This window comes from Rhincodon typus, chromosome 9, assembly GCF_021869965.1.
Source record: "Rhincodon typus isolate 14 chromosome 9, sRhiTyp1.1, whole genome shotgun sequence".
In the NCBI taxonomy this organism is placed as follows: domain Eukaryota; kingdom Metazoa; phylum Chordata; class Chondrichthyes; order Orectolobiformes; family Rhincodontidae; genus Rhincodon; species Rhincodon typus.
In genome coordinates, this window is record NC_063340.1 from 27,942,020 (window position 1) to 27,959,456 (window position 17,437).

Genomic DNA, 17,437 nt, shown 5'->3' on the forward strand with positions numbered 1-17,437 from the left:
TATAAGTCTATGACTCTATGATTGTCTACCTATATGCAGAGCACCTCCCACACTTCAAATAATTGGTGTGGATAAATCACTAGAATTGATTTTTTGTTTAAACATAACCAATATATAATTTTCTTGTTTTCTGCACACTCTGCCATCCCAGTAGTATCCTGTGGAAAGGCTGTTGAGTTCTCAGCAAAAGACCTTGACTTCTGGGTTTCAACAAAAGCTGCTCTTACCTGGAATGTAGTTCATCATTTCATCAAAAGTTTGTTTTGCCCTCCTTTGTTTGTCTTCGAGAGAGCGAGGCTCAGTATTCTCACAGAAGACAGAATCTGCAACAAGAATATTTCGTTATAGCCTTATTTCCCTAAGCAAGTCAGTGCGAGTAAAGTTAATTATTGACACAAATATTTCAAAGCCATATTAACCAGAGACTAGAAAGTCACAGTACAAAAAAGCAGCATTTCATGTCACTATGGGCTCCATTAATAGCACATTTTGATAGGATGATCCTTGCCACATTCATAAAGTAAATTCCTAAACAAGGTTGGGACAGTGTAAATCTGGGAGGGATGTCACCTTTCTTAATCACTCATGGTCCAACATCTCTTGATCTTTACAGGCACCTCCTCCCCAACCCTACAACCTTGATCTCTGCCTTCCTTCAATTCTCGCCTCTTGCAGATCACAGATCCTGTGCCCCTCTATGACTGGTGATTCTTCAAGTTGAGGCCCTAAGCTCTGAAATTCCCCCCTTAAACCAGGTAATCACAACACCCACCCTCCCCCCTTGCCTTTGAATTATTTTTGGAAAAAAATAAACTCTTGGCCATGCTTTTGATAGCCTGCCCCAACATCCTTGTGGTTCAGTGTTAAATTTAGTTTGATAATGTACCTGTGAAGTGACCAACAGTATTACTACATTAAGACAACTACATAAACGCAACTTTCTGTTGGTACAATTTTAGTCCCAAAACCAATATGGTGCTTTGACAATTACGTATTCCCGCCTTGCATTACTTTTAGACCTGCTAGTTGACAACATTTACAGGCACATTAAGAACACATGAGAAGTAGGCCATTCAGGCCCTCGAGCATGCTCTGCCATTCTAGATCATGGCTGATCATCTTTGCTAACTGCCTTATCCCTTAATGTTTTTAAGGGCTCAAAATCTCTCAATCGTGGTTTTGAATTTACTTAATGACTGAATACTTCCACAACCCTCTGGGGTACAGAATTCAAAAGATTCACCACCTTAGTGATGACGTTCTGCCTCATCTCAGTCCTAACTGGAATTTATTTCAGAGACATATCCCCACACCATAAAATCATACAGTACAGAAGAGGCCCTTCAACCCAAACAAGTCTGCACTGCTAGATATAGCGTACTACTTACCATAGTATAATTTTCCCGCACTAGACCCACAGCTTTGAATGTTATGACACTTCAAGTGCTAATCCAAGTACTTTTTAAAGATGGTGAGGTTTCCTGCCTCAAGTACCCTCCAAGACAGTGTACTGTCCGCGTGAAAAAGTTTTCCTCAAATTTCCATCTAAAATTACCTGCCTTTCACTTTCAATTTAGGATCATTACTGATCCTTCGACAAAGGAGAACAGTTGCTTACTGTTCACCCTGTCCATGCCTCTCAAATCTTATACACCTCTATCACATTCTCCCTTCAAGCTTCTCTGCTCCAAAGGAAACAACCTGAGCTTATCCACCCTCTCTTCATAGCTGAAATATTCCATCCCAGGCAATATTTTGGTGAATCAGGTCAGGTTTTGGCCCCAAACGTGGACTTACCTGCTCCTCAGATGCTGTTTGACTTGCTGTGCTTTTCCAGCCTCACTCTATAGACTCTGGCTGCCAGCATCTGCAGTCTTTATTAACTCCAAACTATTTTCTAAAATCCATTAACCACATCCTTCATAATAGATTCCAGTATCTTCCAACAAACAGGCTAATAGATCTGTACTTCCCTTATGTTCTCCTTCCCTTTCCAAATGATGGGACTATATTTGCAAACTTTTCAATCAGCAGGACTGTGGCAAAATAAATAAAGTCTTGAAAGGTGATCATGAAAGCACTTACCATCTCTTTAGCCATCTCTTTCAACACTCCATGGTAAGGTTATTGCTTCCTGGGATTTACCAGCTTTCATTATCATAGAATCCCTACAGTGTGGAAACAGGCCCTCCGGCACAACAAGTCCACACTGACCCTCAGAGCATCCCAACCAGACCCACCCCCTTTTAACCCACCTAATTTACACAGCCCTGAACACTGAGCAATTTAGCACAGCCAATCCACCTAGCCTGCACATCTTTGGACTGTGGGACAAAACCCACGTAGACATGGGGGGAATATGCAAACTCCACAGAGTCACCCGAGGGTGGAATCAAACCCAGCTCCCTGGCACTGAGGCAGCAGTGCTAACCACTGAGCCACCATGCCGCCCATTTCAGTTCCATTAATTTCTCCAATACTACTCTTGTTACAAAAACAAATTTTTCAAATAAAAATGAACCACATTCTCAATAGATGCTTACATATTAATTACCTCAGGAATATCCAAGTCTTCCTGTGAAGATAGACACAATACTTTAGCTTCTCTGCGATTTCTCTATTCGCTATTAAAAGTTATTGTCTCCACCTGTAATGGACCCACATTTGTCTTTCCTAATCCTCTCTCTTTTATATACCAATGAAACTTTTACAATTTGTTTTTGCTTCTTGATAGTTTATATTAATATTCTATTTTTATTAATTTCTTTATTCTTCTTTGCTGAACTCAAATTCTCCCAATCCTCAATTTTACAATTTTTTTTGGCAACTTTAAGGTTCCTCCTTTGATCTAATACTATATTTAGCTTCCCCTCATTAGTCATGACATTCTCACTTTTTATGTTAGATATTTTTGCCTGATAGGATTTTTTTTTTGAAAACCAAGCTGTAATTCTTTAAATGCAGACATTGCATACCTGCTGTCAAGCTTTTTAATGTATTATTTCAATCCCCCTCAGCCAACATCCTCCTCATACCTTCATAAATGCCTTTGATAAGATTTTTAATTTTCTGACAGACCTACATCTTTTTCAAACTTAATGAATATTTCTTTCAAATTATGGACATTATTTCCTAAAGGTTCTATTACAACAGGTTTAATTAGCCCATTCTCATTGCATAATATGAAATCTAAAATAGTCTGTGTTCTAGTCAGCAACACAACATATTGCTCCAGGAAACACTCAGAACCCCCAGCACTGGTGTAAAAATAACTGGCCACATTAAAGCATTTGCACATTTATGCTGTGACCAGCTGAGTAGCGGGATTAGACAGACTCCTCCAACCTTTGTTGTAAAATGTCATGTGGCATTACAAACACTTACAATTGCTGTACCTTTCAGACATAAGCTATTATTTCTTTCTTCATTACCCATCCTATCATGTGGTTACTGTTAGGATTCTTCTTTAAAAAGGTAAGGAGGTCAGGTATTCTACTTGAACTTGTCCCTTCCTAGTCATCTCAGTATCTCATGTGAGATTTGAATCTGTCATTACTGTACATTATGCAATCTTACTCAATTCATTTACACATGTTCCAATTGTCTCAAGTGCAGTGTACTATTCAGTCACTGCCTCTTTGTTTGCATTTCTTCTGGAAGTTTTGTTTGGCATTTGGAATTTGAACTTTCTACAGTGATGACAGCAGTGGAAAACATTTCTACCAAAACAGTATTGTCACATCTTTTCCTCTCATTGATGGTATGAAACAAATTTCTATTTCAGCATAATTATTTCAGGGAATTCTGCTTTTTGTTTAAGTTTGGTCATGACCTATGGAACCCTGTAAAATCTTCTACCTTGACCTTGACATTTTGCTGTTTAACTCCTTCCAGCTTTTGAATGAGATGCTGATTAGCACATTCCTTTAATGAAGTACACATACGGGACACCAAATATTAAACAACTAAATTTGAGTGATATTTATTGGACGCAATCAAGTCTTAACCCCTTCAGATCTATATATAGGTGTGTACAAACGTGAAATTACCAGTTGCACCTTATCATCTGCCAGATCATTGGAAAAATTTGCCAGGAATGGCACCTAGATTACTAGAGACTGGGGAAGAGAAGGGAAGCAAATTGCATCCACTAACAAATAATAAAAAAAAGTTGAGAAATTTTAGCTCACTGCATATGGGATCACTAACTCTACATTGGAGCTATTTTTAAACTTTTCTTTGTTTCCTCATTAAGTATTTACATCTAAATGCTATGATGGCTTGGTTCCTATGGCACTCAGTAGTACATTCTATATTCTAATAAATTTTGAGCCAAGATATGTCTGTCACTGGTTCATTCTTTAGTGAAAACCTTTTTATCCATTTAGGCTGTTCCATTATTTTGAGCAATAGTATCAGATTTCCCCAAAATCTTTTCTGTTCAGAATAATGGCCTAATGTTTCCAATCACCAATTACAACTTCAGATTTGACATAATTCCAGCAATTATATTTTCATTACTGTATAGAGAGGTATAAAGTAGCAAGGAGTTCATAGCAATACCCTACTTTAAAAAGGCCTCTTACAGGCTCAGCACATCGTGTAACTGATACTCCTATATATAACACACAGTTCAATTTACTGTTTGTGTTTTCACCACATTTTTAAAAGTTCTATGCAACATGTATTCTTCCAATCCAGAATTTTTAATATTTAGAATATGCAAGGATATTCTTCCATTATCCTCAAATAAACCTGTATCTGTCACATCTATCTATTCCTCTAATCTGTATGATTTGTAATTTTCTGCATTTTTCCTCTGCTGTGCTCCTTAACTCAATTTCAGTAAATGTTTAAAATTGATTTCTAAACCCTTGGCCAAACTTTTGTGTGAACAGAAATTACAGATTTTGAGAGGATACACTCAGCCAAAACATGCCGTTTGGTAAAATTTCCACTACTCATACTCAATTCTAACCGGTTCTCGACATCCAATCTGAGAAGTGACAATTGACCTGGCCTCCACAGCCTTCTGTGGCAGTGAATTCCATAGATCCACCACTCTCTGGCTGAAGAAGTTTCTCCCTGTCTCCATTCTGAAAGGTCTTCCCTTTACTCTAAGGCTGGGCCCTCGGGTCCTAGTCTCAGGATTATGAAGGAATTGAGCCACTTCCAGGCAAAATGTGGATCAACTGATTGGGGCACACGACAAATTCTAAGGTTCTTTTCTTCCTTCTGGGAAAGGGTCTCTTACACTTCTACAATCAGATTCATTTTTATATCCAGCAATGCCTATTCATACATTAGGAATAGTTCAAAGATAGCAAAAATAATAAACTGTCAAATAGGCTACTTCACTCTTTGATGATTTTTGCAACTTTCCCAATACGCAATTTCATTAGTTCCAACAATTGGTTGCATACCAAAACTGTTAGCAACAGGGAGGAAAAAAATGATTAACAAGGCAAGAAAGTTATGCTGACATACTGTATTCTCAAACAAAAAAAATCTTTCCTGTCAAAGTCTAAATTTATGCTGAACTACAGATAGCTTTAGATTTGTGCACTCAACTCCATAGTGACCAGGTTATTTGAATAGTTTTGAGTGGGTACGGGCTCAGGAGAATACAGTTCTAGTACCTCCGCTGCCTTAATTATCCACAGTCTGTATTGTTAACATTTCAGCATTTGTGGCAGATTCGTTTCAACTACCTTCCATTAGCACTTGCACAAAATTTAAGATTAATATTTAAAATCTGTAAATAATTTGAAAAAGATAAAATTATGAGCCTAATGCACTATCCAGCTCATTTACATCTTAAGGTGTTAGTTGAAACTTACTATACAAATTAACCCAACCACCCCAAATTTAATGCAATGGCTATAAAATACACTGTAATCCTATACTCAGGTACATGTGAACATAAAATCTAATTCATTTTCTGAGTTCTGAGGAAGGGTCACAGGATCCAAAACGTTAACTCTAATTTTTTTCTTCACAGATGCTGCCAGACCTGCTGAGCTTTTCCAGCAACTTTTGTTTTTGTTCCTAATTCAACTCGATGCCGTCTTCCCTTTCCATGGTCGTCATACGTGGTGCACTCGACTTTAACAGTGATGTGTTTAAAAGCCCAAGACATGCAGGAAAATAGTCTGTCAGAGACAGTGCAACAAAAGAAGAAATGTTATAGACAGTCAGGTCTGAGCTGAGAAGGAAGGAAGAATCTGCACCCTTAACATTAGCATGTCCCAAAGAACTATAAAGCTAGTTAAGTATTTTTGAAACACGGTCACTTATGCATTCAAGGAGATTCACACTTGCAAAAGAATTAAAGAGGCACTGAATCTGGGTAAACTAGAAGAATAAGTAGCACACTCAAAGCTGGGATTGTATTGCATCTCTTTCTTGCTCTCCTTAATGAATTTCTCTTTACCCTTCAGTCATGCAAGTGTGTACAAATTCTTCCATTTCTCACCTGTTTATCTTTCCTGTTCTATCATCTTGATCTCCTTCACTTTTGTCTCCTCTTTCATTTCTTAATGAGGTGTGGGAAATATGCAGGCTTGTTGATGCGTTGAAAGACTTACGTGGTCAGATGGGCAGGAAAGCAATCTGCCTGCAAAACTGAGCAAACAGATGGGCAAGAGGCAGTCTGGAGTAGCCAGCAGGATCTAGACTGAGGGGTTAAATAACTGGGCAGGAGGGCTGGTAAGAAAATGCGTTGCTGCAGAAACTGGCTTAGAATCAGAGTCATACAGCACAGAAGCAGACCCTTTGGTCCAACTCTTCCTTGCTGAAGTTTCCCAAACTAAACTAGTTCCACTTGCCTGCATTTGGCCCATATCCCTCTAAACCTTTCCTATTTGTATACCAACCAAATGCCTTTTAAATGCTGTAGCTGTACCTACATCTACCACTTCCTCTGGAAGTTCATTCCACATACAAACTACCTTCTGTGTGAAAAAGTTGCCCCTCAGGTCTCTTTTAAATCTTTCTCTTCTAACTTTAAAAGTATGCCCTCTAGTTTTGAACTCCCCCAAGTTAGAGAAAAGACCTTTGCTATTCACTTTATCTCTGCTCCTCAATTTTATAAACCTCTATAAAAGGTCACCTCTCAACCTCCTACAATCCAGGGGAAAAAAGTTCCAGCCTATCCAGCCTCTTTATAACTAATACCTTCTAGTCCCAGCAACGTCCGGGTAACTTTTTACAGAACCCTCTCCAATTTAATAATATCCTTCCCATAGATTTGGGCAGGCAACTGTGGCAAAATCTGGATGGAGAATACAAGAGAATTGGCCAATACACATAGCAGGAGGATGCAGAAAGCAGGAAAGCCATGTTGGCTTGGTCTTTTGGTCTTTAGTCTTTAAGCAAAGAGGGCAAGTGGCAAAATGAGTAGTTATCATTTGTCACCTGGAAGTAGATAAGCCAGGAAGCATTTGGATAATGCAAGCAAACACATTCAATACACAAATAAACTAAGACCACACAGGTAGGTCGAGAAGTACGTGAAACGGGAGAAATGCCAAACCTACTAGAGTCCTTTCGCAATGTACTGTTTTCTCATCCAATAGCCCTATATTCAGCTATCCGTTAGTCCACAAGATATAGGAGCAGATTAGGCCTTTCAGCCTATTGAGTCTGCTCCACCATTCAATCACGGCTGATACGTTTCGCGAGCCGCCTTCTGCCTTCTACCCGAAACCCTTGAGCCACTAAGAAATCAAGAACATATCTTTGTCTTAAATACACTCAATGACTTGGCCTCCACAGTGCTCTGTAGCAATGAGTTCCACTGATTCATCAGACTCTAGTTGAAGAAATTCCTCATCATCTTAGTTCTAAAGGATCAGTCCTTCACTCTGTGACTGTGTCCTCAGGTCCTAGTCTCTCCTACTAATGGAAACATTTTCTCCTCATCCATTCTCTCCAGGCTTCTCAGTATTTTGTAAGTTTCGATGAGGTCACCTCGAGTTTTCTAAACACCATTAAGTCCAAAGCCAGAGTGCTCAACTACTCTTCATATGACAAGTCCTTCATCCCAGGAATCATTCTTAGAGGGGGTCCAGTGGAGATTTTCAACACCAGCACATTAGATAGGGAACCCAAAACTGTGCCCATTATTCCAAATACGGTCTGACCCGAGCCTTATACAGCCTCAGCAGTACATCTCTACTCTTGTATTCTAGCCTTCTTGAAAAAAATGACAACGTTGCATTTGCCTTTCTGACTGTCAACTGAACCTACACACCAACCTGAAGAGAATCTGGAACTTGTGCTTTGGATTTCTGAAGTCTTTCCCCATTTAGAAAACAAACAGTCTATGGTTTTATTCTTCCTAACAAAGTGCATAACTCCATATTTTCCTACATTGTATTCCATTCGCCACTCCCTTTCTTGGTCTCCTAGCCTGTCCAAGTCCTTCTGTAATCTCCCCATTTCCTCAAAAATGCCTGTTCCGGCAACTATCTTTGTGCCATCTCCAAACTTAGCAAAAATGCCTTCAGTTCCTTCATCCAGATTGTTAATGCTTAACGTGAATTGTTGCCGCTCCAACACTGACCCCTGCACAACTCTACTAGTCACCAGCTGCTACCCTGAAAAAGACCCCTTTACCCTTATTTCTGCCTTCTGTCAGTCAGCCAATCCTCCATCTATGACAGTACCTTGCCCCTAACACCATGTGCTTATTTAGCAGCCTGCTGCGTGGCACTTTATCAAAGGTCTTCGGCAAATCTAAATAGATTATGTTCACTGGCTCTCCTTTGTCCACTTGCCTGTTACCGCCTCAAAGAATTCTAACAGATTTGTCAGGCAATGACCTCCCCCTGAAATCATACTGACTCTGCCCTATTTTACCACATACATCCAAGTACTCCGCAATCTCATTCTTCATAACGTTCTCTAAAATCTTAACCGAGGTCAAGCTAACCGGTCTATAATTTCCTGTTTTCTGCCTCCCTCTCTTCTTTAACCAGGTATTACATTACGCTTTTTTCAGTCCTCTGGGACCCTCCCTAACTTCAGTGGTTCCTGAAAGATCACCACGAATACCTCTACAATCTCCTCAGCTATCTCCATAAAACTCCTTCAGAAATCTGGAGTGTGGTACATCTGGTCTGGGTGATTTATCCACCTTCAGACCTTTCAGCTTCCCCAGCACCTTCTCTTTAGTGATGGCCTCTATGCTCACCTCTGCCCAACTGCCTTTGAAGTTCTGCTATGTTCCTAGTGTTTTCCACAATGAAAACTAATGCGAAGTACCTACTCAGTTCCTCTGCCTTTTTCTGCTCCCCATTACTACTTCTCCAGCCTCACTTTCCAAAAATCCAAAGTCCACTCTTGCCTCTCTCACCTTTTGAATATCTAAAAAGCTCTTGCAATCTTCGTTTATACTACTAACTAGCTTACCCTCATTTCATCTTCTCTTCCCAACCCTTACCCCGATTTCTTTTTAAGTTCTCTTCTGCTGATTCTTAAAGGCTTCCCACTAATTCCACATTGTATGTTTTTCTTTTGCTTTTATGCTGTCCCCAACTTCCCTGGTTAGCCATGGTTGACTCGTCCTGTCCTTAGCACATTTCTTCTTCACCTCCTGAATTACCCCCAGAAACTCCTGCCATTGCTGCTCCAACTGTCTTCCCTGCTAGGCCAGGCTTCCCCTTCCAATTAATTCTGGCCAGCCCCTCCCCACGTTTGTCGGTACCTTTACTCAATTGTAATGCCGTTCCATCTGATTCCAGCTTCTCCATCAAACGGCAGGATGCATTTTAACATATTACAGTCACTGTGCCCATGGGGTTCCTTCGCTTTAAGCTCCCTAATCAAGTCTGCCTTATTACAAATCACCAAATCCAGACTGCTCGTACCCTAGTTAGCTCTATCACGAACTGCTCCAAAAAATATTTCAAACATTCCATTTCTTGAGGTCCATTACCAACCTGATTTTTCCAGCCCATTTACATATTGAAGACCTCGGGACTGTTGTAATTGTGCCTTTCTTATCTCCAGATTTATTTTCTTTCCCCCATTCTAATTACTGCTGGCAGGCCTGTACAATAACTAACAGGGTAAAAACCAAAAGAACTGCGGATGCTGTAAATCAGGAACAAAAACAAAGTTGCTGGAAAAGCTCAGGTCTGGCAGCATCTGTGAAGGAGAAAACAGAGTTAACGTTTCAGGTCCTGTTCGGAGGAAGGGTCACCGGACCTGAAACGTTAACTCTGTTTTCTCCTTCACGGATGCTGCCAGACCTGGTGAGCTTTTCCAGCAACTTTGTTTTTGTTAACTGTAACAGGATATCTTTTTCTTCACAGTTCCTCAACTCTACCTACATAGGAAGAAGTCATATAGAATGGTAAAATCTATCAATTTAAATTTAATTTCTTACTAACATGGCAACCCCATCCCCTCTGCCCTTCATCTGTCCTGTCGATAGGATGCATATCGTTTGGTATTTTGTTTCTCAGCCTTGATGCCCTTGTGGTCACATCTGATACTCACAATATTGTACGTGCCGATTTCAATCTGTTCAACTGAAAGATTTACTAGGAATTTCTGTATTCCAACAACTTGCAATTATACAGCATCTTTAGTACAGTAAAAAGTCCCAAGATTTTCAAATAGTAGCAATATCAAGAAAAGTTTGACAATGAACCACATAAGGAGTTATTACAGATAACCAAAGGCTTGATGAAAGGTAGAGTTTAAAAAGGAGGAAAGAGAGGTTGATGGGTTAGGGAGAGAATTTCAGAGCTCAAGGGTTAGCCAGCTGAAGGAATGAATATCTTCCATACACAAACCATTATCATAGACCCACCTCTGAGCAGGGTTATAAGGGAAACCACTCGATGTTCTTGTAACAACTGGCTCAGCTTATACTGAAGGTAATTGTCACAATATGCTTCAAGTGTGTTCTTAAGGAGAATCCGTCCACCCATTAATAAGTGATGCAACCAGTCTGGCATGCGAAAAACAACACGCCCTGCAATTCAAAATAAAAATGAAATGGTTAGCAAAATAAATTCACTTCTAAACACAGCATATAACGGAGTATTTTGGCTCTGATCACCTTTGTTCTTAGCCATTTGTTTCTTTTTATGGTGAAAAATGACAGGTTTCAAGGAAACAAGTGCAGCAATGTGGGTTCCTGGCACTCCCATATGGGAGAACGAACAACTCTCAAGCTGTGTGTAGTGTGATGCCATGTGGGGTCTGGAGTAGAATTTTTCCCATAAGCCCTATCCAATTTCATCCCAAATAAATGTATGCGACCCATGATCTGTGTGCAAGACTAGATCAACATTATTAAATTCAATCCAACAACACCCAGTGTGTTAAATGGTATCCAAATAGGTATTTTTTTCCCAATTTCACTCATCTCTGCAGTTGCTCCTCATGCATTCTTTGCACTCACATTTAACTTGAACAATTACATTGACATAACTTTAACATTATAAAACACACTACTTGAACATTAAAGGACAAATCTAAGTGTCAACAAGTGATATTGTTTGGTCAAACGTTTAGTCAAAGAAGCGATGTTATAGGAGAGGTAGAGAGGCTTAAGAAAGGACTTCCAGAACAGAAAGGCAGCTCAAAGCGTGAAAAACAATTGCGGCATTAAGGATGCACATAAGATCAGAACTGGGGAGAAGCAGAGATCACAAAGGGTTGTAGGGTTGGAAGAGATAAGAAAGTTAGGAGGAATGAGGACATTCAGGACTGGCATGTTCCAATAAAGAAGCATAGTAAAGTTTAGAAAGCTAAAAAATCGGTCAGAACCTACAAGGCATATAAAGGGAGCAGGAAAGAACTCAAGCAGAGAATTAGGTGAGCAAGAAAAGGTCATTAAATGACTTTGGCAAGTAGGGTTAAAGAGAATCCCAAGGCATTCTATACATATATTAAAAATAAGAGGATAACTAGGGTGAAGGCAGGGCAACTCAAGGATAAAGGATAACTTGTGCTTGGATGCAGAGGAAATAGGCAAGATCCTAAATGAGTACTTTGTGTCAGTACTTACCCAGGAGAAGGACATGGAAGATAGTGAGATTGTGTGGACCATGCTAATATGCTAGGGCATTTTGAGATCAAGAAAGGAGGTTCTGAGGAAGGGTCACCGGACCCGAAACGTTAACGCTGTTTTCTCCTTCACAGATGCTGCCAGACCTGCTGAACCTTTCCAGCAACTTTGTTTTTGTTCAAGAAAGGTGGGTTGGGTTTCTTGAAGAGCATTAAGGTGGATAAATCCACAGGGCCCAATGGGATCTATACTAGGTTATTGAGAGAAGAAGATTGCTGGGGCCTTGACCAAGATCTTTGTATCGTTGTTAGCCACTACAGGGGTCCCAGAGGACTGGCTTGTAGCTAACGTTGTTCCTCTGCTCAAGAAGGGAAATAAGGATAATCCAGGAAACTATACACTGGTGAGTCTCACATTGGTGGTTGGGAAGCTATTAGGGAGAACTCTTAGGGATAGGATTTACACGCATTTGGAAAAGCATAGCCGAATGAGGAACAGTCAGCATGGCTTTGTGTGGGGGCAGGTTACTTTGTGTGTTGATATTTTCGAGGTGACAAAGGTAATCGATGACGGTACAGCAGTGGATGTTGTCTACAAGGGGCTTTTATCAAGGTTTCTCATGATAGGCTCATCCAGAAGATCAAAATGCATGGAATCCACTGTGACTTGTCCACGTAGATTCAGAATTCGCTTGCCTGCAGAAGGCAGAGGTTAGTGGCAGAAGGTGTTTTTTTTTTTATGGCTGGAGGTCTGTGACTAGTGGTGTTCCGCAGGGATCCATACTGGACCTCTGCTGTTTGTGATATATATAAATGACTTGGATGAAAATGTAAAATGAGTGGGTTGTAATTGTGCAGATGATACAAAGATCGGTGGAGTTGTGGATAGTGTAGAAGGTTGTCAAAGGATGCAGTGGGATATAGCTCAGTTGCTGATATGAGCAGAGAAATGGCAGATGGAGTTTAATCCTGATAAGTGTGAGGTGCTGCATTTCGGAGATCAAATTTTAAGGAAATGTATAGTTACTGGCAGGACCCTGAACAGCACTGATGTACAGCAGGATCTTAGGGTTCAAGACCATAACTCCCTGAAAGTGGCTAAGCAAGTAGATAGGGTGGTAAGGAAGCCATATGACATGCTTACCTTTACTGGGGGGGGGAAATCGAGTACAAGTCAGGACATCACGCTGCAGTTTTAAAAGATTTTGGTTAGGCCACATTTACAGTATTGCATTCAGTTCTGGTCATCACATTACAGGAAGGATGTGGAGGTTTTGGAGAAGGTGCAGAAGAGGTTTACCAGGATGCTGGATTAGAAGGAATGAGCTATAAGGACAGGCTAGAAAAACTTGGGTTGTTTGCTCTGGAGTGGCAGAGGCTGAGGGGAGACTTGAAAGAAGTCTATAAAATATGAGATACATAGATATGGTGGATGGTCAGAAGCTTTTTCCCCTAGAGTTGAAATGTCTAAAACTAGGGGGGGGATGCGTTTAAGGTTAGAGGGGCAAGTTCAAAGGAGATGCGAGAGGCAAGTTTTTTTTTTTTTTTTTAAAATACACAGGTGCCTGGGATGCGCTGCCAAGAGTGGTGTTAGAGGCAGATTCGATAGTGGTGTTTAAGGGACTTTTAGATAAGCATGTGAATACGCAAGGAATGGAGGGATATGGACCAAGGGCAGGCAAAAGAATTAGTTTAATTTGGCATCATGCTCAGGACAACATCACGGGCTGAAGGGTCCGTTCCTGTGCTGTACAGTGCTATATTCTATTTTGCTATGTACACATCACAGGAGGAACAGATAAATTGTATATATTGTGAATAATAGAGATCAATATTTACATATGACAAATGATTCAAAACATTTTACATAATGATTTACTTTTGGAGCGTAATGACTGCAGTTGTTATCTGACAAACATACAGATATTCTAAATTAACAACTTCTTTAACAGAAAAGGTGATTAATCTGTTATTCTGTTTTTGTTATTTCTTGAATTGGTAGTGGCAGTGCTAAAGTCATGAGACTAGTAATTCAAAGTCCGAGATTATTGTTCTAGGCCCATGGATTCAAATTCCAGAATGGCAGATGGCAAAATTTGAATTCATAAAATCTGGAATTAAAACCTAGCCTCATGACACCCATGTGTCAACTATCATAAAAACCCTCCTGGCTCACAAACGTTCTTTAGGGAAGGAAATCCCAGACGAGCGCTGGTTTCTGCTAGCAAAGCTCAGGTTGTTTACTCTTGAGCGACAGAGGCTGAGGGAAGACTCGATAGAAATCTATAAAATTATGAGGTGCATAGATAGGGTTGATGGTCAGAATCGTTTCCCCAGAGTTGAAATGTCTAAAACCAAGGGGCATGCATTTAAGGTTAGAGGGGGAAACTTCAAAGGAGATGCGAGGGTTAAGTTTTTTTTACACAGTGGTATGAGTCTGGAACACACTGCCAGGAGTGGTGGTGGAGGCAAATATGTTAAGGGCATTTACGTGACTTTTAGATAAGCACATTAATACGCAAGGAATGGAGGGACATGGACCAAGGGCAGGCAAAAGGGATTAGTTTCATTTGGCATCATGTTCGGCACACCGTGAGCTAAAGGGCCTGTTTCTGTGCTGTGCAGTTCTATGTTCTATGTTCTATGAAATATGCCAGTTGGCCTCTGTGACTCCATATCCCGAGCAACATGGCTGTCTAAAATTAAAAGGCCCAACAAGCTAAGTTGAAAAAAAAATCACAACAATGTCTGAACCAAGAAGTGAAATGGGATGAGCCACCTAACAGGCACTGGAAACGAAAACAGCAAACACACGTCCGTCAACCCTGCAGAGACCTCCTCACCAACATGTGGAGGTTCATGCTAAAATTCAGGGAACTAGTCACATGCCTTACAATGTCCCAGGCACCACCTTCACTCCGGGAGTCTTCTTCCATTGGTTGATAAGGAGGCAGTGGATAAAGGCAGGAAGGAGTTGCTCTGGGAGTTCTTGACATTGGCTCTGGATCCCATTAAGTCACATGGCATCAGGTCAAACATGGGCAAGATGGTGTTTTTTTAGAAATCTACTGCAAGTTAAATTATAAGATGTAGAAATAGAAAACAGGCATTTCAACCTAGAGACTCCGGCATCATTCAATGATATCATGACTGTTCTGATAATCCTCAACTAATCATCTCACATTGATGTTTGAGTCACGCATTTAACTCTGACTATTTACCCTAGGCCAAGGACTCAGGTCATAATCCCGTTATTATTAAAATGGAGGTTCTGCTCTACAATTTATCTTCTACCTATTCAAGTTCTTTCAGCAGAATCTCCTTTGTAGTCCTATTAAAGTCATTGGTATGAACTTGGATGACTACAAATGGCTTCCTCTTCTACACCAAGCTCCTTTCCAGCCTGAGATGTTTTTAACCCTGGTGCCAGGTAGGCAACACAGCTTTTGGACTTAAACTCTCAGCTGCAGAGAACAGTATCTGTCCAACTTAATTACACTGTCACCTACCATGTTTCTATTTTCACCCACCCTTAAATGGCTCCCTGTACCACAATATTGCACTCCGTTCACTCATCAGTCCTGCGTGCAGCTTGAAAGAACCTTTTAACTGTTGGGCAGAATGGCTCCTCAAATGCAAATCCCTGGGTCTCTACCTACTACTCCATCACCTTAGCTGATGTTGAGCACCACTTACGAGAAGTACAAAGAGTGACAACAGCACAGAATGTATTCTGGTTGGGGTCCATCAGCAAGAGCAGCCAGCATCATTACTGATTGAGCTAAGTCCTAGGACTGGATATACAGCAGTTGGTGACTGGATCAACATTAATTCTCACTAATTAGCCTGTTTACAGATGCATCTGTCTGTAATTGCATCAGGAGTGACAACTGTACAGTCTTTTTGAAGACAAAGTCAACACCCCTCTCATTAAAGGAGGCACTCCAATATACTCTGTGGTGCTAGCATTATGTTAAAAAAGGAGTAGATTTTGAATAGATATAGCAACTCAAAAATTGGTATTCATGAGGTGCTGTGGGCCGTAAGTAGCAGCATTGTATTGTATTCAATTAATCTATAATCACATGGTGTGACACATCCCCCATTGTACCATTATCAAACCAGGTTCAACGTGTAATCTTCCTGTTGGATGTGGGAGATCAGGGAGCATTTCAATGTTCCTGGAAACCTTGTCTGTAGGAAGTGTGTTTGGTTGTGATCAGATCACAAGGATCAGTTGGAGCAGCAGTTAGAGGCAATGACGAATTTACAGGAGGCAGGAATGTGACGGATAGCAGTTTCAGGAAGGTAGATAGGTTACCATTAGGAAAGATAGGAGAGGTAGGCAGGAAGTGCAGGAGTCTCCTGTGGCTATTCCCATCTCAAACAACTACTCTATTTTGGACACTAAGAAGCAATGGCCTCTCAGGGGAATACAGCACTGATAGCCACATTTCTGATACCCAGACTGGATCTAATGTAAAGAGGGGTATATCAGGTTCCAAGCAATTGACTTTAATAGGGGCTCTCTAGTCAGAGGCACAGACAGATGTTTCTGTGCCCAGTTAGACATCACAATGGTATGTTGCACCCCTGGTGCCAGGGTCAAGGAAGTCTTGGAGCGAATGCAGAATATTCTCAAAGAGGAGAGTGACCAGCAGAAGGTTGTTGTACGCATTGGAACCAATGACATAGGTAGAGAAAGGAACGAGGTTCTGCAGAAAGGATACAGGAAATTAGGTAGGCGGTTAAAAAGTGGGTGCTTGAGGATAGTAATATCTGGATTACTCCCAGTGGCACAAAGCAGTGAGAGTGGGAATAGGATGATAAGCAGATGATTAAGTGTCTAAAGAGCTGGTGTAAGGAGCAAGGAATCACATTTTTGACCATTAACATCTTATCTGGGGCAGAGTGCCCTGTAAAGGGTGGGTTGAAGCTGAATTGGAAGGGGACCAATGTCCTGGAGGGAAAATTTGCTAGTGCTATTTAGCAGACTTTCAACAAATGGGTCTAGGGGTAGGGGGCAGGGTGTTGAGACCCAAACAGATAGTGAGAAAAGAGAGAAGTCAATGAAGGAAGCAAGTTAAATAGTTGCGGCAGGCAACAGGATGGCAAAGAACAAGATAAGACTGATAAGTTGAGCTGCATTTATTTCAATGCAAGAGGCCTGATGGGTAAGACATATTAACTCAGGGCATGGATGGATACATGGGACTGAGATATCACAACTATCACAGAAACATGGCTCAGGGAGGGGCAAGACTGGCAGTTTGATGTTCTCAGGTATAGGTGCCACAGGAAGGATAGAAAGGGGGCAAGAGAGAAAGGGGTGTGGTGGTTTTGGTTAGAAATAACACTATAATTGTACTTGAGGATGATATTCCTGGGAGAATGTCCAGTGACTTTACGT

The 17,437-nt window shown here is 40.8% G+C and overlaps 1 protein-coding gene across 8 annotated transcripts in view; it reads right to left on the reverse strand.

Annotated features, from left to right (window-relative positions):
- The window catches only part of snx14 (sorting nexin 14), a 163,175-nt gene that overhangs the window by 14,340 nt on the left and 131,398 nt on the right, over positions 1–17,437 (reverse strand). For 4 of the 8 annotated variants that reach the window (XM_048600731.1, XM_048600730.1, XM_048600729.1 and 1 more), the window contains 2 exons: positions 10,823–10,987; positions 228–323 (listed from right to left, as the gene is read on the reverse strand). In XM_048600731.1, the coding sequence (XP_048456688.1) occupies positions 228–323; positions 10,823–10,987 (261 nt within the window). Of the gene's footprint in view, positions 1–227; positions 324–6,013; positions 6,153–10,822; positions 10,988–14,916; positions 15,096–17,437 lie in introns of those variants that run through there. The other 4 variants (XR_007262828.1, XR_007262830.1, XM_048600735.1 and 1 more) reach the window with 4 other exon arrangements.